Here is a 17,216-nt window from a genome sequence, read left to right as displayed (position 1 = left end):
AGTTTATAACCACACGTGTTCAAACCTTTTACAAATACCACCCTGCTAAAATTAGATTTTTATGTGATTGATTCATTTTTGATGCTGAAATTCAATTAAACTTGCAGGTTGTCCACTTTACACTGGTCATTATTTTATATGTATGTAGTTACACAGTATTATAATGAATGATCTAAGTACAGATGTGCTTTGTTCCAAAAAACAAATTGTTTAAATGATACAATATGACCAAAAACAAAAATAGTTATGAAGTTTTTAATGGTATATTTACTGATGATTTTCTGACACAGGACCTTCATGTAGATTATATTTTATCATCAAGCAACATACGAGCGTACATATATGGGCTTGCACCATGTCTAGACAGAGAGGCTATAATCAGTATGATCGAACAAGTGGAAGTCCCTGAATTTACTCCAAGGTCAGGAGTCAAAATTGCTATCACTGACACTGAGGCTCAGTCCAATTCTGGCATAGGTAAGACATAAAATAGAAAGTGTATGAATTAATGTCCATAACATTATGACAGGTAGGCTTTGGAATATATGATGTGTTGTCCTGTGTGGGTGTTTGATGGACATACTCATGTGTTCTGTAATACTAGTGGGTTGGGTGGGAACTGTAACTTGCAGGAAAAAAAGAATTCCTTAGTTTGATACTGTGTTGTTGATAAGTTTAGTTAGGAAGTGTACGTTTTTTAAATCTGGATTTTTAATAGATGTGTGCTACCGTGGTGGGAAAAGGATGCAGCTGTTGATATACAATTTTTAAACTTTATGAAAACTAAGTGTTTATAAAATCATAAAATAGGTAAAAAGAAGTGATGTTTCTTCTGAGTATGTGAGTAACTATAGTTCTGTTTTATCCATTTTATTATGCTTCTAACTTGTTATTGAATTACTGGTAATGGTATTCTGTATCCATTTTATGTATTTCTAACCAATAATGTGTAGTACTGAAATATTAATCCATTCTTTTTGTCATTTCTCCATGTGGGTAGTCTCAAAGTTACCTTTGTTTCTGATTGACATCCATTTATTAAAACTGTTTGTTCTGATATTTATCATTGATATCCTGATGTATTCAGTGTGTTTCAGACATTCTTATTCCTTTGAAATAAATAAATAAATAAATATATGAAAGTCACATACTTTAGTTTGATATTCTACATTAGTTCTCTGTACTGGCTGTCATCTGATATTCTGAAATATAAGAATATAACTATGAACAGTTTTGTAATTAATCAAGGTTCTGAACATAATGGAAATGCTTTTAATCACCACATCTGTTTTTAGCTGATATGGACAGAATCTCAGAGATTCAGTCGCTGCTACCAGCAAGTGACCAGATGGAACCCATTACTATCAGACCAGTGGAATTTGAAAAAGATGATGACACCAACTTTCACATGGACTTCATTGTGGCATCGTCTAACCTTCGAGCAGAAAATTACGACATTCCTCCTGCCGATCGCCATAAGAGCAAACTCATAGCTGGAAAAATCATCCCAGCAATAGCAACTACCACATCATTGGTTACAGGCCTTGTGTGCTTAGAGTTGTGTAAGGTAAGGTAACAGAACTAAAAAGTTTCACTTAGAGTATGTATTAGTGTAATATGTCAATATGATATATCAGAATTTTCAATTGTGGAGAATATATCCTTCAAAACCTCACTTTTGTCATGAAGTATTTTATTATTGTCAAATAAAGTAATGTTATATTTGTTATGTTTCAGTCAGTATTTTTGTTTTAACTAAAAGCATGTTGACACTTTTACATTTAAAAATGCAGTGTTTGTACAGCTCCTGCAGAAATGTAAGAAATTGATTCAAGTTTTAGCAGTGGAAATCCTGAATAGTTTCCTGTTTCCAATTCATGTTTTTCTAAAAGTCCCAAAATTTTAATTTCAGTAAAAACTTGCCAGTTAAATAATCAACTGAATCAAAAAGAAACATTTGTTTATCAAAATAAGGTATTTATATCTTATGTTTACCTTTTTGCATCATATAACTTTAAACCATTGCAATCTCTACCACCAGGTATGTTTGTTATATGAAAATGCAAGTTTAATGCTGGAAATATGAGAATGAGTTGTGAAATATTTCTTTTGTACAGTCTGTTTGGTATAATTCGTGCTTATTGTTCTTTCAGATTGTCCAGGGACACAAGAAACTTGAAGTATACAAAAATGGCTTTGTAAATTTAGCTCTTCCATTTTTTGGTTTCTCTGAGCCTATTTCTGCTCCCAAGAACAAGGTAAAATATTTTGTTTAAAGTAAGAATGATACTGCTTTCAGTTATTTTAAAATTTAGTTTTAGTGATCTGATAAATTATAATTTTTTGTGTAATTAAATTAAAATTATCTGTATAAAAAAAAAGTTAAACTATGAGAAATACAACAAAAATAGATTTTCTTAGTCAAAAAGAAAGGGGTGTAACAGCTTCAGTGTTGAATGTACTTGTAAAACGTTTCCAAGTGTTTGAAATAGTTTTATGTTATGCTCAATCTACAGAGTAAATAATTTTCTAATTACTTTAAATTTAGTAATAACAAGTACATCTTAGATGTATCTTTGTGTATTTAGTGCTTAGTGTTGGATCTTGAATTTTACATATATTTAAGGTTGGCTTTGTTTTTGTAGGTATGCACGAGTTTGGATAGTGACAAATGTTCGATTTGAAATTTTTCATGTATTAAGTCTGGTACTGACACACATGTAGAAATACATTTATTTATAAAATTCTCATAATCACGTAAATTATTATTATTAATGTATTGAGATGGTCCAGGTACAGTAATTAAGGAAAAACCTTATTACTCTAGAATGTTTACATTTACTAATAGTTCATCTTACAATTTTGTTAGATTATCAGCAAATTAAAGGGATTTTCCCTGAAAAAAATGTTTATAAAATACAGTTGTATTTAACAAGTTGGGCTACTATGGCAGTATAAAACCCATCAGTTATAGAGCTGCATTGTTGGGTTTTTAATGTGCAACAATATGTACTCGAATGTTCTTCAAGTCAGATCAGCTGCTTTAGGTAACTAATTTTTTTACTGTGACCTCTGTACTAAACTGCTAAAGTACAAGAATGTGTATTTACAAGTTAGCTAAATGAGCTGTTTTATACCAGTACAAGGCTGCTATAGTCTAAAACTATAGCAAGGAACTAGTAGTTGTTTTTAATACTTAGTTAGTGTCACTTATGAGAAAAATAACATGCTTAAATGAAAATGTAGTTTTTGTAAATTGATCAAACACATTGTCATATAGCATAGAACTTTTAGTAACGCTTACTATACAGCAGCAATACTTACTGTATATATGTAATCGAGTTCTCAACCATTGTATCTCTTCAAATAATTTCACATTTTGAGTTTTTTTTTGTTAAGGAGTTTTACAAGAAATAACTGTTGTTGTAATCTTTTCTTCCACAAGTACTATGAAACAGAATTTACCTTGTGGGATCGATTTGAAGTCGAAGGAGAGATGACCCTTAGGGAATTCCTTAATTATTTTCAGGTAGAAGACTGTTGGCTATGTTTAATAAATGCTGTTATAAAGTTAATAGTACAAATGTGAAAGAAGATATATGCCATAACGTTGAACATCTGTGTATTAAAACGACTAAAAAATCATTGTAATAAATTATTGTAAATATGTGGAATGTTTAGAGAAGTTAAATTTTTTAACCGCATCAAACAGAATGGAACTTTTTATAAACCAAGCAGGTTTTGAAAAATTCAGATTTGTATTTGACAACAAAACATTAATCTGGAATGAGTAGTAACCCTTTGACTTGTATAAATGGTTTTATTAAAACACAAAGTTTGTAGTAATGTTAATATAATTTTGTTTAAATTTCGTTTTCAGGAGAAGTACAACCTGGAGATAACCATGCTTTCACAGGGTGTGTGTATGCTTTACTCTTTCTTCATGTCAAACGCCAAAAAGGAAGAACGTATGGACTTAAAGTAAGCTTCTGTTCGTCTTAATAGATGTTTTTATACAATATTATTCTTATAAGTTATGATAGAATTCTCTAAGCAGTATGAGGATAACTCTTAGTTGTTTCTTCTTAAATCTTATTGGATCATCAAACTGCATAACTCAATGTTTATTTTAGTAATAAAATCTACTGTAGTATATTTGGTATTAAAATGATTATTTGTTGTTGCTGTTTTCAAGGGAGGGAATTTCTGAAAACAATTTTTCATTGCTAATTAACTTCTTTTCCAAACAAGTTTGTATCTAAGTCTTAAGGTTGTTTCCTACAAACCACAGTTTTGAAACATCTCAAGTTCTAATCACACACATTCACTTTTATCTTAATCCTGATACTTTAGATGATCTAATAACACTAATTTCCTAATATTTTTTCTGAAAACTTTTCAATATAAAAGAAGTATATCTGTGTACAAAGCTTGTACATTGCACTAAGTATTGCCAAGTGAAACAATAGTTTTGTATTTCAGTAACTTAGAGGTTACTTGATTGTGTAAAATTTCTCTTGGTTTTTTAAAAATTATGAACTGTTTTTAAATGCAGTTTAACTGTTAACCTGCATGTTACAGGTAATAATGAAAAGTTCTATGTGTTGATGGTGCTAATCTTGTAACATATTTAAAAATTACTATGTTATTGGTAGTCATTTTAAGTTTTTCTGTTGTGTGCACTTATGTGTGTGACATGTATTCAGTTGTAAACACTCAAAATGTGTGCAACCACTGTGTATTCAAGGATGTCTGAAGTGGTCAAGAAGGTCTCCAAGAAGAAAATTGAACCATATGTGCGATCCTTGGTATTTGAACTTTGTTGTAATGATGCTGATGGTGAAGATGTTGAGGTTCCTTATGTAAAATACACACTTCCAAAGTAATGGCAGCATGGTTTAGGGTAAGGCTTAATGGATATTAGTTATGTACAGATTATAAAATAACAAGTTTTTTAAGAGTTAAGTGTTGATTAAGTAATATTACTCACATTGAATTCGATAAGTATTGATGTAAAGTAACAACAACCTATTGAAGATGTGAACATTATTAAGTATGAATTTGTATTAAGTATCTGTGTTGTCAGAATGTAAAAGAGATACCCTATAAAATGTGCTTTCTTGGCTTATGATTAAAGTATTGCATAGTTGCAAGTAAAGACTAATGTTTTCTTTTCTGTGTGATTCTATTAACATTTATTGTTGACCAGTAAACTCAAAACTTGTATACTTATGATTTAGATGATTTAGACCTCAGTTCACATTTGTTGTATTGTGGCTAGTGTTATTAGATATGATTTCATTGACATTTACCTAGTGTTAATGTGTGTGTTTTACTTTTTGCACCTTTGTTAAACAATTTAAATTTTCATGTTTTATGATGCAATAGAAAGATTGGCAGTTTGATAGTGTGTAATAAAATGTTGAATGACAATATGTATTTACATTATAATGAAATATATTGACAAGTAAAAGCAGTATAGGTTAATTAATTATATGAATTTTTATTTTCAGATCCTGATGTGTTTACAGTATAATGTTACAATAAGTCTATAGTCAGAACTTTCCTACAAGTTTAATTTTAAATCAAGTACATACTTTTCTCTTGTTACAGCCATTTGAAATAAACGGTCAACGAGCGTATTTATTTCATTGAAGTATGAAACTCACCTTTTTTTGACTTCAAACTAAAATGTTTTTTTTTAATCCAGTTTTCATTTGTGTGATCTCTATAATCTAGAACTTAGCATTCACCTAATTTTTAACCATGTGTTACAAATAAAAGAATACAGAATTTAAAGTGTTGATGTTTGTATAATTACTGTTGTTTTGTTATTAATTCATAAACATAAATTCTCTGAAAGACAAAGGTTTTATTTGGTCCATTAATGAATAAATAAGATACTGATTAAGCCACTGGTAAAATATTTTTTCTCATTTTGGTTTATTCCCATTTATCAAGTTAACTACTAATTTGGAGAACAAAAAACTATGTTGTGGAAGTTATACATTACTTAATTTCACTGTCTATAATATTTAGCAAATATCCTCCCTGTTGTAATTTTATTTTCATTTTTACAAACTGTAATAATTTACTTTTTATTATTCTTAAGAAAATATTTTTCTGTAACTGGGCATTCACTTGATCTGTTGTAAGAAGTTAATTATGGAAAAACGTACAGATCACAAGTTTATGAAAGGTAGCAAGGTTGAGAAACTATCCCTAAGAATTGTACTTACATAAAGAATTGTATGCAGTTTATTGAATGGATTGGCTCTTGATGTACTTATATAAATGGTTCCAGCTACATTTGGTGTGTCAGTTTAATCAGTCTATCACTGTGTAATTCTGAGAAGTAAAATTGGTAGCTCACAGCTTATAACATTGAGTTTTATATCATACCAAGTGAAAGATTGGGAAAACCAACCATTTTGAAGAGACTGCAGACCTGCCATTGTTCTTTCCACGTAGACAATTACTTAAACTACACATTTGATTGGTAACATGTTTTCAATTAGACCTCGTTTATCTATAATACAATTGTTTTTTGGTTTGTTTGTTTTTTTAAATTAAAACACCAATCTTCTAAATCCATCTTTCATTGTAACTTTTTAATTGATTTTCCAGATTTGAAACATTGGGTATGAAAAAAAAATTGTTTTAGTATGTCACTAAAGAAAGGATTTTATGTTACACATACTTAGTTTTACCACATTATAGTGAAACAGTATGTATATTTTAAGAGAAATCTGATTTATACAACACATGTATTTCAAGCATCATTAATAAATACTCCCCCCCCTCAAAAATCCGATTAACTTACTCCAAGACTCAGAAAGAACGTGTATGATAAGAGTTATCACACAGGTTCACACATGAAAGGTGCAATTACGTAAAAAAAAAAAAAAAGACTTGAAACTTCAGCACTCCCAGTAGTTGGGTGCTCTTCAGGAGAGTGAAGGAGAAAGCACCCGAGTTTGAGGAAAAGACGCTTCTCTCCTCTTTGTTTGTCTTGTCTCACCATACCCTTTCCAATATTTCTTTTCCATGATCGAAAATTATAAAATTTTTAAAACATAAAAATTATCCCACTGCTTTTAGGGGAATTGTTTCGCAAATATATTTACTCCTGTTCATTTGGATTATGATTGTTGGTTATTTTTACTTAAAGTAAAACATTTCCTATTCTTTATGCCTGTAATTACCTCGTTTCGTGAAAACACGTTTACACTTGTGTTAATTTGTGTAACAAAGCACGTTGGTATCTCTATTCAGTCATGCGTAGAAACAAAACAAATATAATTAGTTATCTCGATGGCCAGTTTGATTTTTATTTACATCCTGAGTTACATGGCTTACTTTGATTGTTAATTGTTACTTACGCCCAATTCTACCCAAAGGGCAAAAGTAACATACTGGCAACCACCGTTTAGCGAGTTTTCGACGCGAAACGGTTTTCACGTTATGGAACTTTCACGGTTTAGCGCGATTTTGAAATAGAAAATAGGACTCCAACACAGCTGTGCATGAGTGAAATTATGGTTTGTGTTCAATTTATCTCGTGGTGGCATCGTTCTGTGGGAGTACCAGTAATAACTTCATTATGAAGGTAATTATATTCCAAGGTGTTCTTATTATTAGATTTATTTAATGTTTGATTTTCTTTAATATTCTTAAATAACTCAGACATTTTTGGTAAAAAAAACACGCTGAAAGGGAAGATTTTAGTACGGTGATTCTAGACGATACAGTAACTGAAACTTGTGAAAGAAAACTGTCAACTGAAAGGTGACTGCATCAGGTGGACAGGGAATTTGAATGTTAAGTGGTGGTGTCAGACAATATGTAGTTATTGCACCTGAAAGATAACAGAGTTCCATAACTAAGAAGGGCCTTATCTTTTTTTTCTTCAAATTTATCTTCGAGTATTCGGCCTGTTGTGGATGACGTATTTATAAACAGTGGGCGTAGAAATCAATCAACTTAATGTGGGAACCAGTATAAATGTAAAGCAAAACACAGTTGTGGTAAACTTGGTTTCTCCTTTTTCTTTACAATGTCAATAATATAAATATTGAAAGTAATAATATTGTTTAAAAAAATTAGGCTGAAACTAGTGTATGAAATATTGGTATGTGGCAACCTTGTGGTATTTCTATGAAATTATTAATCGCTTTTTGAAATGTGAAAAATACCCATTTGTAGTTAAACATGGAAAGTTATGGCATTAAATCAAATTTGAAGCAAATTATCGAAAATGATAACAGCACTAAAAATGGACAATCAATATAAATTGCAAAGTGGCCAATATCCACCAGCTGTGAATCAAGAATGCATTGGTTGTCGGTAGTCAGGTCTAAAGACAATTTTTGATCAATTAAGTCATTATACATTGAAGTTAAATGCTAATGTCAATAGTGTATTTAAACCTAAAAACGTGATTATTTTCGTGTTCTGTTGGTCAACAGATACAGAGGGTGCTGATACAACAGAATATAGTACTTAGTCAAATTCCTTTTTTAATTAATAGAATTGCTGCAAGTGTAATTTAAAACTCATTATAACTTGTATACAAACAGGAAAACGTTCTGTAATATTTTATATTTCGTTTTGCCTGCAGGGATAAATATTCCAACAAATCGCAGATTTTTCCCGAACCTTCGATCAAGCTTCTTGAAATTATTTTCGAATTTCTTATCGTGTCTATCTTGCTTTTGTGTTTTATTAAATGGTACAGGTATTCTGATATGACAGAAAATACTACTTGTGGATAAGTTTTGAAAAGATTGAAAGTTATTTTGTAAATAACTATCTCTTACAGTCTCATTGCTTTCTGATGGGTCAGAACACTTTCACTGTAATTAGAACAAACGGTTAAGTTGGCAATGGCGCGACTAATTCGGGAAAATGACGGTGGTTACACACTGGAATTATTGGTGAGGAACACGAACTGCCCTATGTACTCGGTGAATAACAAAGAAAGGGATTTCGTTTCCCAGTTCTGTCCTCCTTTTTTTCTTGCCCAAGGTTGAAACAAAGTCAATTTGCTATTCTTTGGTACTGAACTCACCTGGGGTCATGTATGTGTTTGAAGCAGAGCGACGGTAACGAATAAACCGTGTTGTTAAATTATCTGTGTAGCGCTACCTTTGTGTATCACATTTATCTCTCATTACACATGGCCTTTAATTTTCGTTTATTTATTGAATAAAACAACCGTGAAAATGTTAATTTTGTCTTATTTACGTAGTACTGGTCAATCTGCATAAAGGTCACACATTGAAGCACAAATTGCCAGGTCCAAAGCAATGTTCAAGCTTCCTTAAACCACACAATAAAACTACAAAAACATGCGGGAAAGATAAACTCGTACAGTAAGGGGTTATCCTGGTGTTGAGTACCACTTAAACCATCGGGTACTCGAATTCTGTTCAAGATTATGAAAGCAAGCTCGAGGGTTAACTCGTTGGCTAAGACTTTAATTGTATGACTGCCACAGTTTCGAGTGGCCAATAACAACTTTTCTCTAAATTACATCCAAATAAATTTGCGCTTTCCGAGCATTCTGGCTGTATCCATTAAGAAAACCACATACTTTAATAAATTACTCAGTCACATCTCACGTTTATCGTTCATCATGTGCTTTACATATATATGTATGTATTTATATTTCTTGATTTTAATGTTGGAATCAAGTAATTTTATTGTGGACTGACGGAATGTCTGAAGGGCTATAACACTAAAACCGATGCTTCGACATCTGTGCTGGACACAATACAGATAGTCGATTGTCGTTCTTAGCAACGAATTTTCTGTACTGTTAAAGAAAATTAGATATTTTATAAAGTAAAAGAATAACTAATTTAAAAATCCATACTTATGTTAAGTCTCGATAATACAAAAAAATTCAGTTTAGAGGTTTTAAAACATATTTCTTTGCTGTTACATTTTATACGGCCAGATGGTTGAAGCACTCGACTCGTAATCTGAGGGCTCCGGGTTCTAATCCTCGTCGCACCAAACATGCTCGTCCTTCCAGCCGTGGGAGCGTTATATGTTACGGTCAATCCCACTATTCGTTGGTAAAAGAGTAGCCCAAGAATTGGGGTGGGTGGTGGTGACTAGTTGCCTTTACTCTAGTCTTATACTAGGCGGCTAACGCAGAAAGCCCTTGTGTAGCTTTGTGCGAATTGAAAAACAAACAAAACATTTTATATAAATAGTATTATCTTCTATTTCAATGATAGCCACGTACTGAAATTTGCTTATTTTTAGAGTGCTGAGCTAGTTGGACGAAACTTAATGTGAATAACAACAATCTTCGAATTATTCAATGATATCGCTTGAATTATGAGGGTGTGGAAAACCCTACATTATTATTTTTATTCCTAAATTTGTAAGGAATGGAAATTTAAGGATTCTTTGGAACAACTATTTCAGCTTTGACTTAAGTCCTTCAATGTCAAAATAGTAGGATCACTAGACGTGTGAATGATTTGATTCTTCAAATTCTAAAGCTTAAAAATCCTGTTGGTTTTTAATGCTTGAATCGAAAAATAATCGTAAAAAAACAAACAAACTAGAAGGAATATCTTGTAATAAATAAATCAACGTACAATATAAAACTATTCATTCTCCAGTGTTTAAAGAGTTAAGATAAATCACATGATTGCCACGAACTTTCAACCGACGTTTAAAGTTTGGAAACTCTCTAATAGTCGATTTAGTTCATACAAAATCAAAAACCGGTAAACATTAACACAGTTTTGTTTTTAAAAATTCTAATTTATTGTGAAAGAAAAAGACATCATTTAATGTACCTGGAGGTGACAACTTTCCTTATTTTCAAATGGGAATAATAAGCCTTTTGGGTGGCGCTGTCGCTCTGTAGTTGTTTGGCAATACAGATTCAAGTAACATGAGTTTTAATTGGATAGTCAGCCTGGAATAAATTGTAAAGGAATAACGCATTTACGTTCTGTTTATTTCTTACCACGGATTAAGTTACTTTTAACGGGTCTTAGTCAAAGGTGAATTTCAAAATATTATGAATGAAAATATCGCTACCTACGAAAGCGCCCATCTGGTGATTCGATATACTCTAATTCATTTTATGTGTGAATTTTCTTGCGTGTTAATTTTATGACAATAATAGCCCACAGTAAATTAGTAAAGACTGTTAAATTAATTATAAGTTATTTTTGAGGTATTTTAATTTTGGTTTATGTAATTGGTTGAAAATTTCACGTGGAAGATACGTGTAGGAGTCTAAACAGAAAATAAAATCAGTTTTTTTCTTGAATCACTTAGTAGGAACAAGGACCAAAGATTAAGCAATACCATAACTAGTAACCACGTGTTTAATTAATAGATGTTATCTTATTTGACCAATACGAAAACAACTTGAAGAATATCTTTCACTCACGTGCTGTGGTTCAATATTTGAGCTTGATGCACTGATTAGTTATTAATAGAACTCTTTACCACGTACATAAGAATTATTGATATTTTAAAATTAAACTCTCCCTTTTCTGCGTATAAATACAAGCTTAAGGAAAATAATACAATATTTTGTTATGTTTATTGCTAAGCGCTAAACCACACGATGGGCTACTTGTGCTGTGTCCACTATGAGTGTTAGGGAACCCTGTTTTCAGCGCTGTAAGCACACAGATTTATTGTCAACCCACTGACTGAGGGTTAATATTTTAAGTCTATCCTTTAAAAGTAATGGCTACCTTATTTTTTCACCCAGTTTATTTGATTGAAGCTCATTTAACATTGATATTACGTCTCAAAGCAAGCGTTAGCTTTGTAGTGTATTATAAATTGTGTCATGTTAATACGTTTAAGGTTGTGCAAATACGCTTTAAGACCCATAACTCTTGTTTATTTCAACATAATATTTACGAGCTGAAATGAGAAAATTTGTAGACTGTCAATATTTATGTTTGTTGGTTTGTTGTTAAATCTTATGCATTCATTTAACCAAATTGTTAATCCACTTTACAACAGGAATATAACAATAAATCAGAACAGGCGTAAGATAATAGAGAAAACTGCTGGTCAAGTATAGTGTTAGATTTAGTTAGTTCTGTAGTGTGATTCAAAACCTTTGGAAGTGTAGAGAACGAGATATTGTTACGAATTAAAGAGAATCTTCTATCCTCTAAATGGAAATCAGCTTTGAACAACCAACTAGCTGCTGTGCTATTATTAATCTGTTTGTGTTTTGAATTTCGCACAAAGTTACTCGAGGGCTATCTGTGCTAGCCGTCCCTAATTTTGCAGTGTAAGACTAGAGGGAAAGCAGCTAGTCATCACCATCCACCTCCAACTCTTGGGCTACTCATTTGCCAATGAATAATGGGATTAACCGCACATTATAAGGTCCCCATGGCTGAAAGGGCGGGCATGTTTAGTGTGACGGAGATTCGAACCCACGATCCTCAGATTACGAGTGGAGTGTCTTAACCCCCTGGCTGTGCTGGGCCTATACTGGTGGGTCATGCTTATTAAGTATGGTGCTATAAATATTTGTATATATGTATATTTCACCTGGTTAAGTCCATTCACCCTTTGCTGTTAAGCCAAAAATAGCATTTTATTTTCAGCTATGAAGCTAATAAACGATTAAATTGTGTGACGCATATTTCTTTGAAAAACGCTGAAGCTGAGAATATTACCTTTTTCTACGGATATTTCATTAAACAACAACAACAAAATACTTGTTTCTGAAAAATTGGAAACTAACAACAATAATTTCACCATCTAATATCTCCACCACTTGCATTCAATTAGTAATAAAAAAAATTAAAAAGTCCCGAGTGACGTCATAAGGTTTTCTTGGTCTGTTTGGTGTCGGATGTAAGAAATTGATCACGCCCCTCCAGATTTCCCTCTGGGCTCTCTCTTGTGGTACTAGAGCTTGTTTATTTGTTTTGAATTTCGTGCAAAGCTACACGAGGGCTCTCTGCCTTAGCCGTCCATAATTTAGTAGTATAAGACTAGAGTGAAGGCAGCTAGTCATCACCACCGAACGTCAACCCTTGGGCTACTCTTCTCCTAACGAATAGTGGGATTGAATGTCACATTATAATGCCCCAAGGCTGAAAAGGCGAGCATGTTTGGTGCAACGGAGATCTTACTTGGGCTATTTAGTTGCAAAATGTGTAATACGGCGTTTGAACCTGTGTGTGGTCATATTTATGTAATCAAACTTTGCCGTGTAATAATGCATTAGTACATGCCGGAGGTCTCGAAAGGAGTACCTACTTAGAGTAAAATAAATTGTTATTTTTAGTTGTTTGTATAGTTTCTTCAAAATCATTTCTGCTTATGTTTCAAAAGCGACGTCTTTGTATTAGATCGATTTCAATTATAGTTATAATTATATTCTGGCCGTGATATTTGTCCCATGTAGATAAGGAAAACTAGATCTAGTTTGGCTTATCGACCTATTTATGTGTCTTTGCGCCTACTAAGGAAGCAGTTAGATATAACTGATAGGAAATACGCGGAACTTATATAAGCCGTAGAATACGGTTTCGTTGTCAGCTTATGTTTGAACTGGTTTTCCTCTGACTCGCTTATCTCTCGTTGTGCAGAGTTAATGTTGACACAGATAGTTGACAAATCAGAATAATGCTATCAAATCCACTGATCAGTATTATGTGAACTGTTCCACTTTCACAGACGTTACACGAGACAATATTAGAATAATTTCACAAGAGACGTACACTAGAAAATACTAGAAGATCTATTTCCATAGAAACTTCACACTAGGAAACACGAAGAATTTCTCATTTGAACAAACGAAAACAACTTGAAGTTTATCCTTCACCTACGTGCTCCATTCGAGCCTGATTCACTGACTTGTTACTAATAATGAAAAATCTCTACCTTATATAACATACTATTTAGTATACTAGAACGATTTTACTTTAGAGACGTTATACAAACAAAAATAGTTAAGTCTTGCTTTTACAGGCATTATACTAGAGAAGATAAATGGGTATTTATTTCTAAAGGCATTATGATGACAAATAAATGGACCTGACTTCTTGGATTTAGTTTTAGTTTTTATAGCATATTAGATAAAATAGAAACGTAATACCATGTAAATTTAGTTTTCTTATAAATACATTATACACGACAACGTAAATTGGGTTTCTTAGCACTTTACAATGGATAAAATAAATAGGTTTTACCCCTAGAAGCATTATACTTGACAAAGTAGATGTTTGTTTGTTTTTTCTGAATAGCTTATAGTACGTAAGGTGGACTGGTTTTTCTAAATGGATTAAACCAGGCAAAGTATATTTTCATTTTCTAAATGTATTATGCTAGATAAAGTAGATGTTTTATTTTTCTAAATGTATTATGCTAGATAAGGTAGATGTTTTATTTTTCTAAATAGGTTATGCTAGATAAAGTAGATGTTTTATTTTTCTAAATGAGTTATACTGAATAAAGTAAGTTTATTTTTTTCTAAATGGATTATGCTAGATAAAGTAGGTGGATTTTGCCGCTAGAAGCATTATACTGATCTTCTAAATACATTAGTTCCCCGCTGGTACAGCGATAAGTCTACGGATTTACAACGCTAAAATCAGGCGTTCGATTCCCCTCGGTGGACTCAGCAGATAGACTGATGTGGCTTTGCTATAAGAAAACACACACTCTAATCGCATTACAGAAGACAGAATCGTTGGAGTTTTCTCTTAAATGCTTTATGCTAGCCAAAATATAACATTTTTTTACTTATGGAGACATTACACAATACAAATTTGATTAGTTTTACGATCTACATTTTCATTCTATAAACCAAAGCTTTCACATGATAAATATGCACATGAGAATACAATAATATCTTTGGTAAAACTTGTAAGGAAGTTAGGAATTTGCCCATATTTTTCTTGCCTTTTTTTTTTTAGAACGAGATTGCAAAAGGAGCCGTGCATGGCCACGTGGTTAAGACAATCGACTCGTAATCTGAGGGTCTCGGGTTCGAAACCCCGCCACATCAAACATGCTCGACCTTTAAGCCGTGGTGGAGTTATAATGGTGCGGCCAATCCCACTATTCGTTGGCAAAATAGTAGCCCAAGAGTTGGTGGTAGGTGGCGATGACTAGCTGCCTTCCTTCTTGTCTTACACTGCCAAATTAGGGACGGCTAGCGCAGATACCCCTAGTGTAGCTTTGCGCGAAATTCAAAACACAAACAAACATTACAAAAGTCTATTCTAAATATTTACAACTATTATTTCATTTCACCATTTATTTTCGCTTGCAGACTTTAAAAATACTCATCCGCACAAAACGGGCTTAACTTTAGTCTCATGCTATGGTAAGTACTTTTCTGAATAAAAAAAGAGAAGAAAATTCTCTGAATTTTCCGCTTATTACCCCATATACAAAGATGTGTTGTATTTTTATTTCTGCTGCAGAATAAATGTATTGTTACTCCATGGAGTGTTAAAGAGCTATTGTTCTCTCAACTCTTAAAACATTTATTAAAGAGTTTTTTTTTTCCAGCGAAATAAAACTTCGGCGCCATAAATTTTGTACTGTTTAGGTGAAGTTGGTTCCTATCGGTATGCGTTTCGTCATTAAATCGTGGTTGGAGAAATTATATACTAGATGAAAGAAACCACGTTTGACTTTGACTCATTGTGCGATACAATGTATACGTAAAGCTACTAAGATCTGGGAGTATGTCAAAGAATTATTGAAATCGTTCATGGAAATGAAGTGTTCGAAGTTTGCTCTTATACTGAATAGCACAATTTATTTTCCATCACTCAGTGCAAAGGATTTTCACTGAATATCCAATAAATATGTCGAATGCTGACATTAGAATAAAATAGTAAGCTTTTTTCCAGGTTCTAATTATTTTTCGGAAACCTCATATGCACGTTTACTTTCTAAATCTCTCCTCTTCCCATGGACGATTAAAGTAACCCTGATGTTCATACAATATTACTTCCTCGTGTTCAACGTGTTTTTTTCAGAGTATGTTTTCAAAGTCTGGATCTGAAGAAACAACAACAACTAAGTTAGGTATATTACTTTGAAACTTTGTTCTGTGTTTCTTCCCTCCCTAACTTAGTACTGACTTCCTTTCTATTCTTCTTCATGTGATTTGATCCCACCTTCTTGCCTCGTTGTCTTACCTACATGCACCAGTATTTAATTAATATAAAGGTAATCGATTAATAATTATTTTATGGGGTTTAAGGAAGTGAATCATTTGAAGGACACAAAACGAGTTTTCACTCAATGAATTACCTTGAACAATTACACGATCAAACCGTTTCAATTACTCTTGTTTTATTGTGTCCAGTTATTTTTAACACACAACACAAAGAACTGTAATAGATTTCACAAGGCCATACTAAAAAATAACAGTTTTACGTAATTATTTAAGACTTTCTTTTTGCTGTATTTCGTTATTAATCTTCACGTTTTATTCTGTCTTTACAAAACAAGAACGTACCGTGGCCTCGAGTAATACTGACTGAAAAGTGGGTTAAATATGTTGTGGCGTATTTTTCTCTGCACTAAAAACTTCTTGCATAATAAGTGGAACTTGGGCTAGTCCCGGAAACATATTTGTTTCTTTTATCGTGAGTAAATGCAAACAAACAACAAAGCAAACAAATATGTTTTTATAACGTGGAGTATGTCAACAGGGATTGTGTCGAAGCTTAAACCATAACTGACGAGAAGTTATGAAAGAAACCATCTTGTGTGTAAGTGATTAAGAAGCAAGCTTGTCGAGGTATTCGTTCTCATTCACTGTTACTGACTCAGTAGCGTGAAATCCTGAACTCAGTAGCGCATGTAGCGAAATTATACAGTACTTCCTGATGTCTGTCTCATATACCAAGAAATTATCCATTTGGTTATAATATAGCGTTTTTCCACCCGCTAGTGATCTGGTTGTATGTTTTTTTGTGTAGAAAAGGTTTTTGTTCGGTCGGTAAAATTATAGTATTTCATCAGTCGTAAGCTACAGACAGTCTCTTTTACTTATTGTTTCTGAGAAGGTTTAATATGTTTCTTAGTGGGCTCTTTGTTCCTCGTCTCGTCAACAATTTTTCTGTCGTTTTAAAGGTGTTTAGTTCTCCTCATAATGACCTGAAATAGCATTCGTGCTGTTGTCAACAACTGCAGTTAAAAAAATAAATAATCACTTGCGATAAAGTATCTTA

General features: G+C 32.5%; 1 protein-coding gene across 9 annotated transcripts in view; it reads left to right on the top strand.

Moving 5' to 3' along the window:
* Positions 1–5,799, top strand: part of Uba1 (ubiquitin-like activating enzyme 1) — an 81,322-nt gene extending 75,523 nt beyond the window's left edge. For all 9 annotated transcript variants that reach the window (XM_076477495.1, XM_076477494.1, XM_076477493.1 and 6 more), the window contains 7 exons: positions 291–477; positions 1,296–1,567; positions 2,154–2,258; positions 3,446–3,529; positions 3,881–3,981; positions 4,748–4,903; positions 5,514–5,799. In XM_076477495.1, coding sequence (XP_076333610.1) covers positions 291–477; positions 1,296–1,567; positions 2,154–2,258; positions 3,446–3,529; positions 3,881–3,981; positions 4,748–4,886 — 888 coding nt within the window. In that variant the 3' untranslated portion in view covers positions 4,887–4,903; positions 5,514–5,799. The remainder of the gene's footprint in view (positions 1–290; positions 478–1,295; positions 1,568–2,153; positions 2,259–3,445; positions 3,530–3,880; positions 3,982–4,747; positions 4,904–5,513) is intronic.
* Positions 5,800–17,216: the final 11,417 nt, after the last annotated feature.

This window comes from Tachypleus tridentatus, chromosome 13 (genome assembly GCF_004210375.1).
Source record: "Tachypleus tridentatus isolate NWPU-2018 chromosome 13, ASM421037v1, whole genome shotgun sequence".
Taxonomy (NCBI): Eukaryota; Metazoa; Arthropoda; class Merostomata; order Xiphosura; family Limulidae; genus Tachypleus; species Tachypleus tridentatus.
This window is presented reverse-complemented; position numbering and strand designations above follow the sequence as displayed.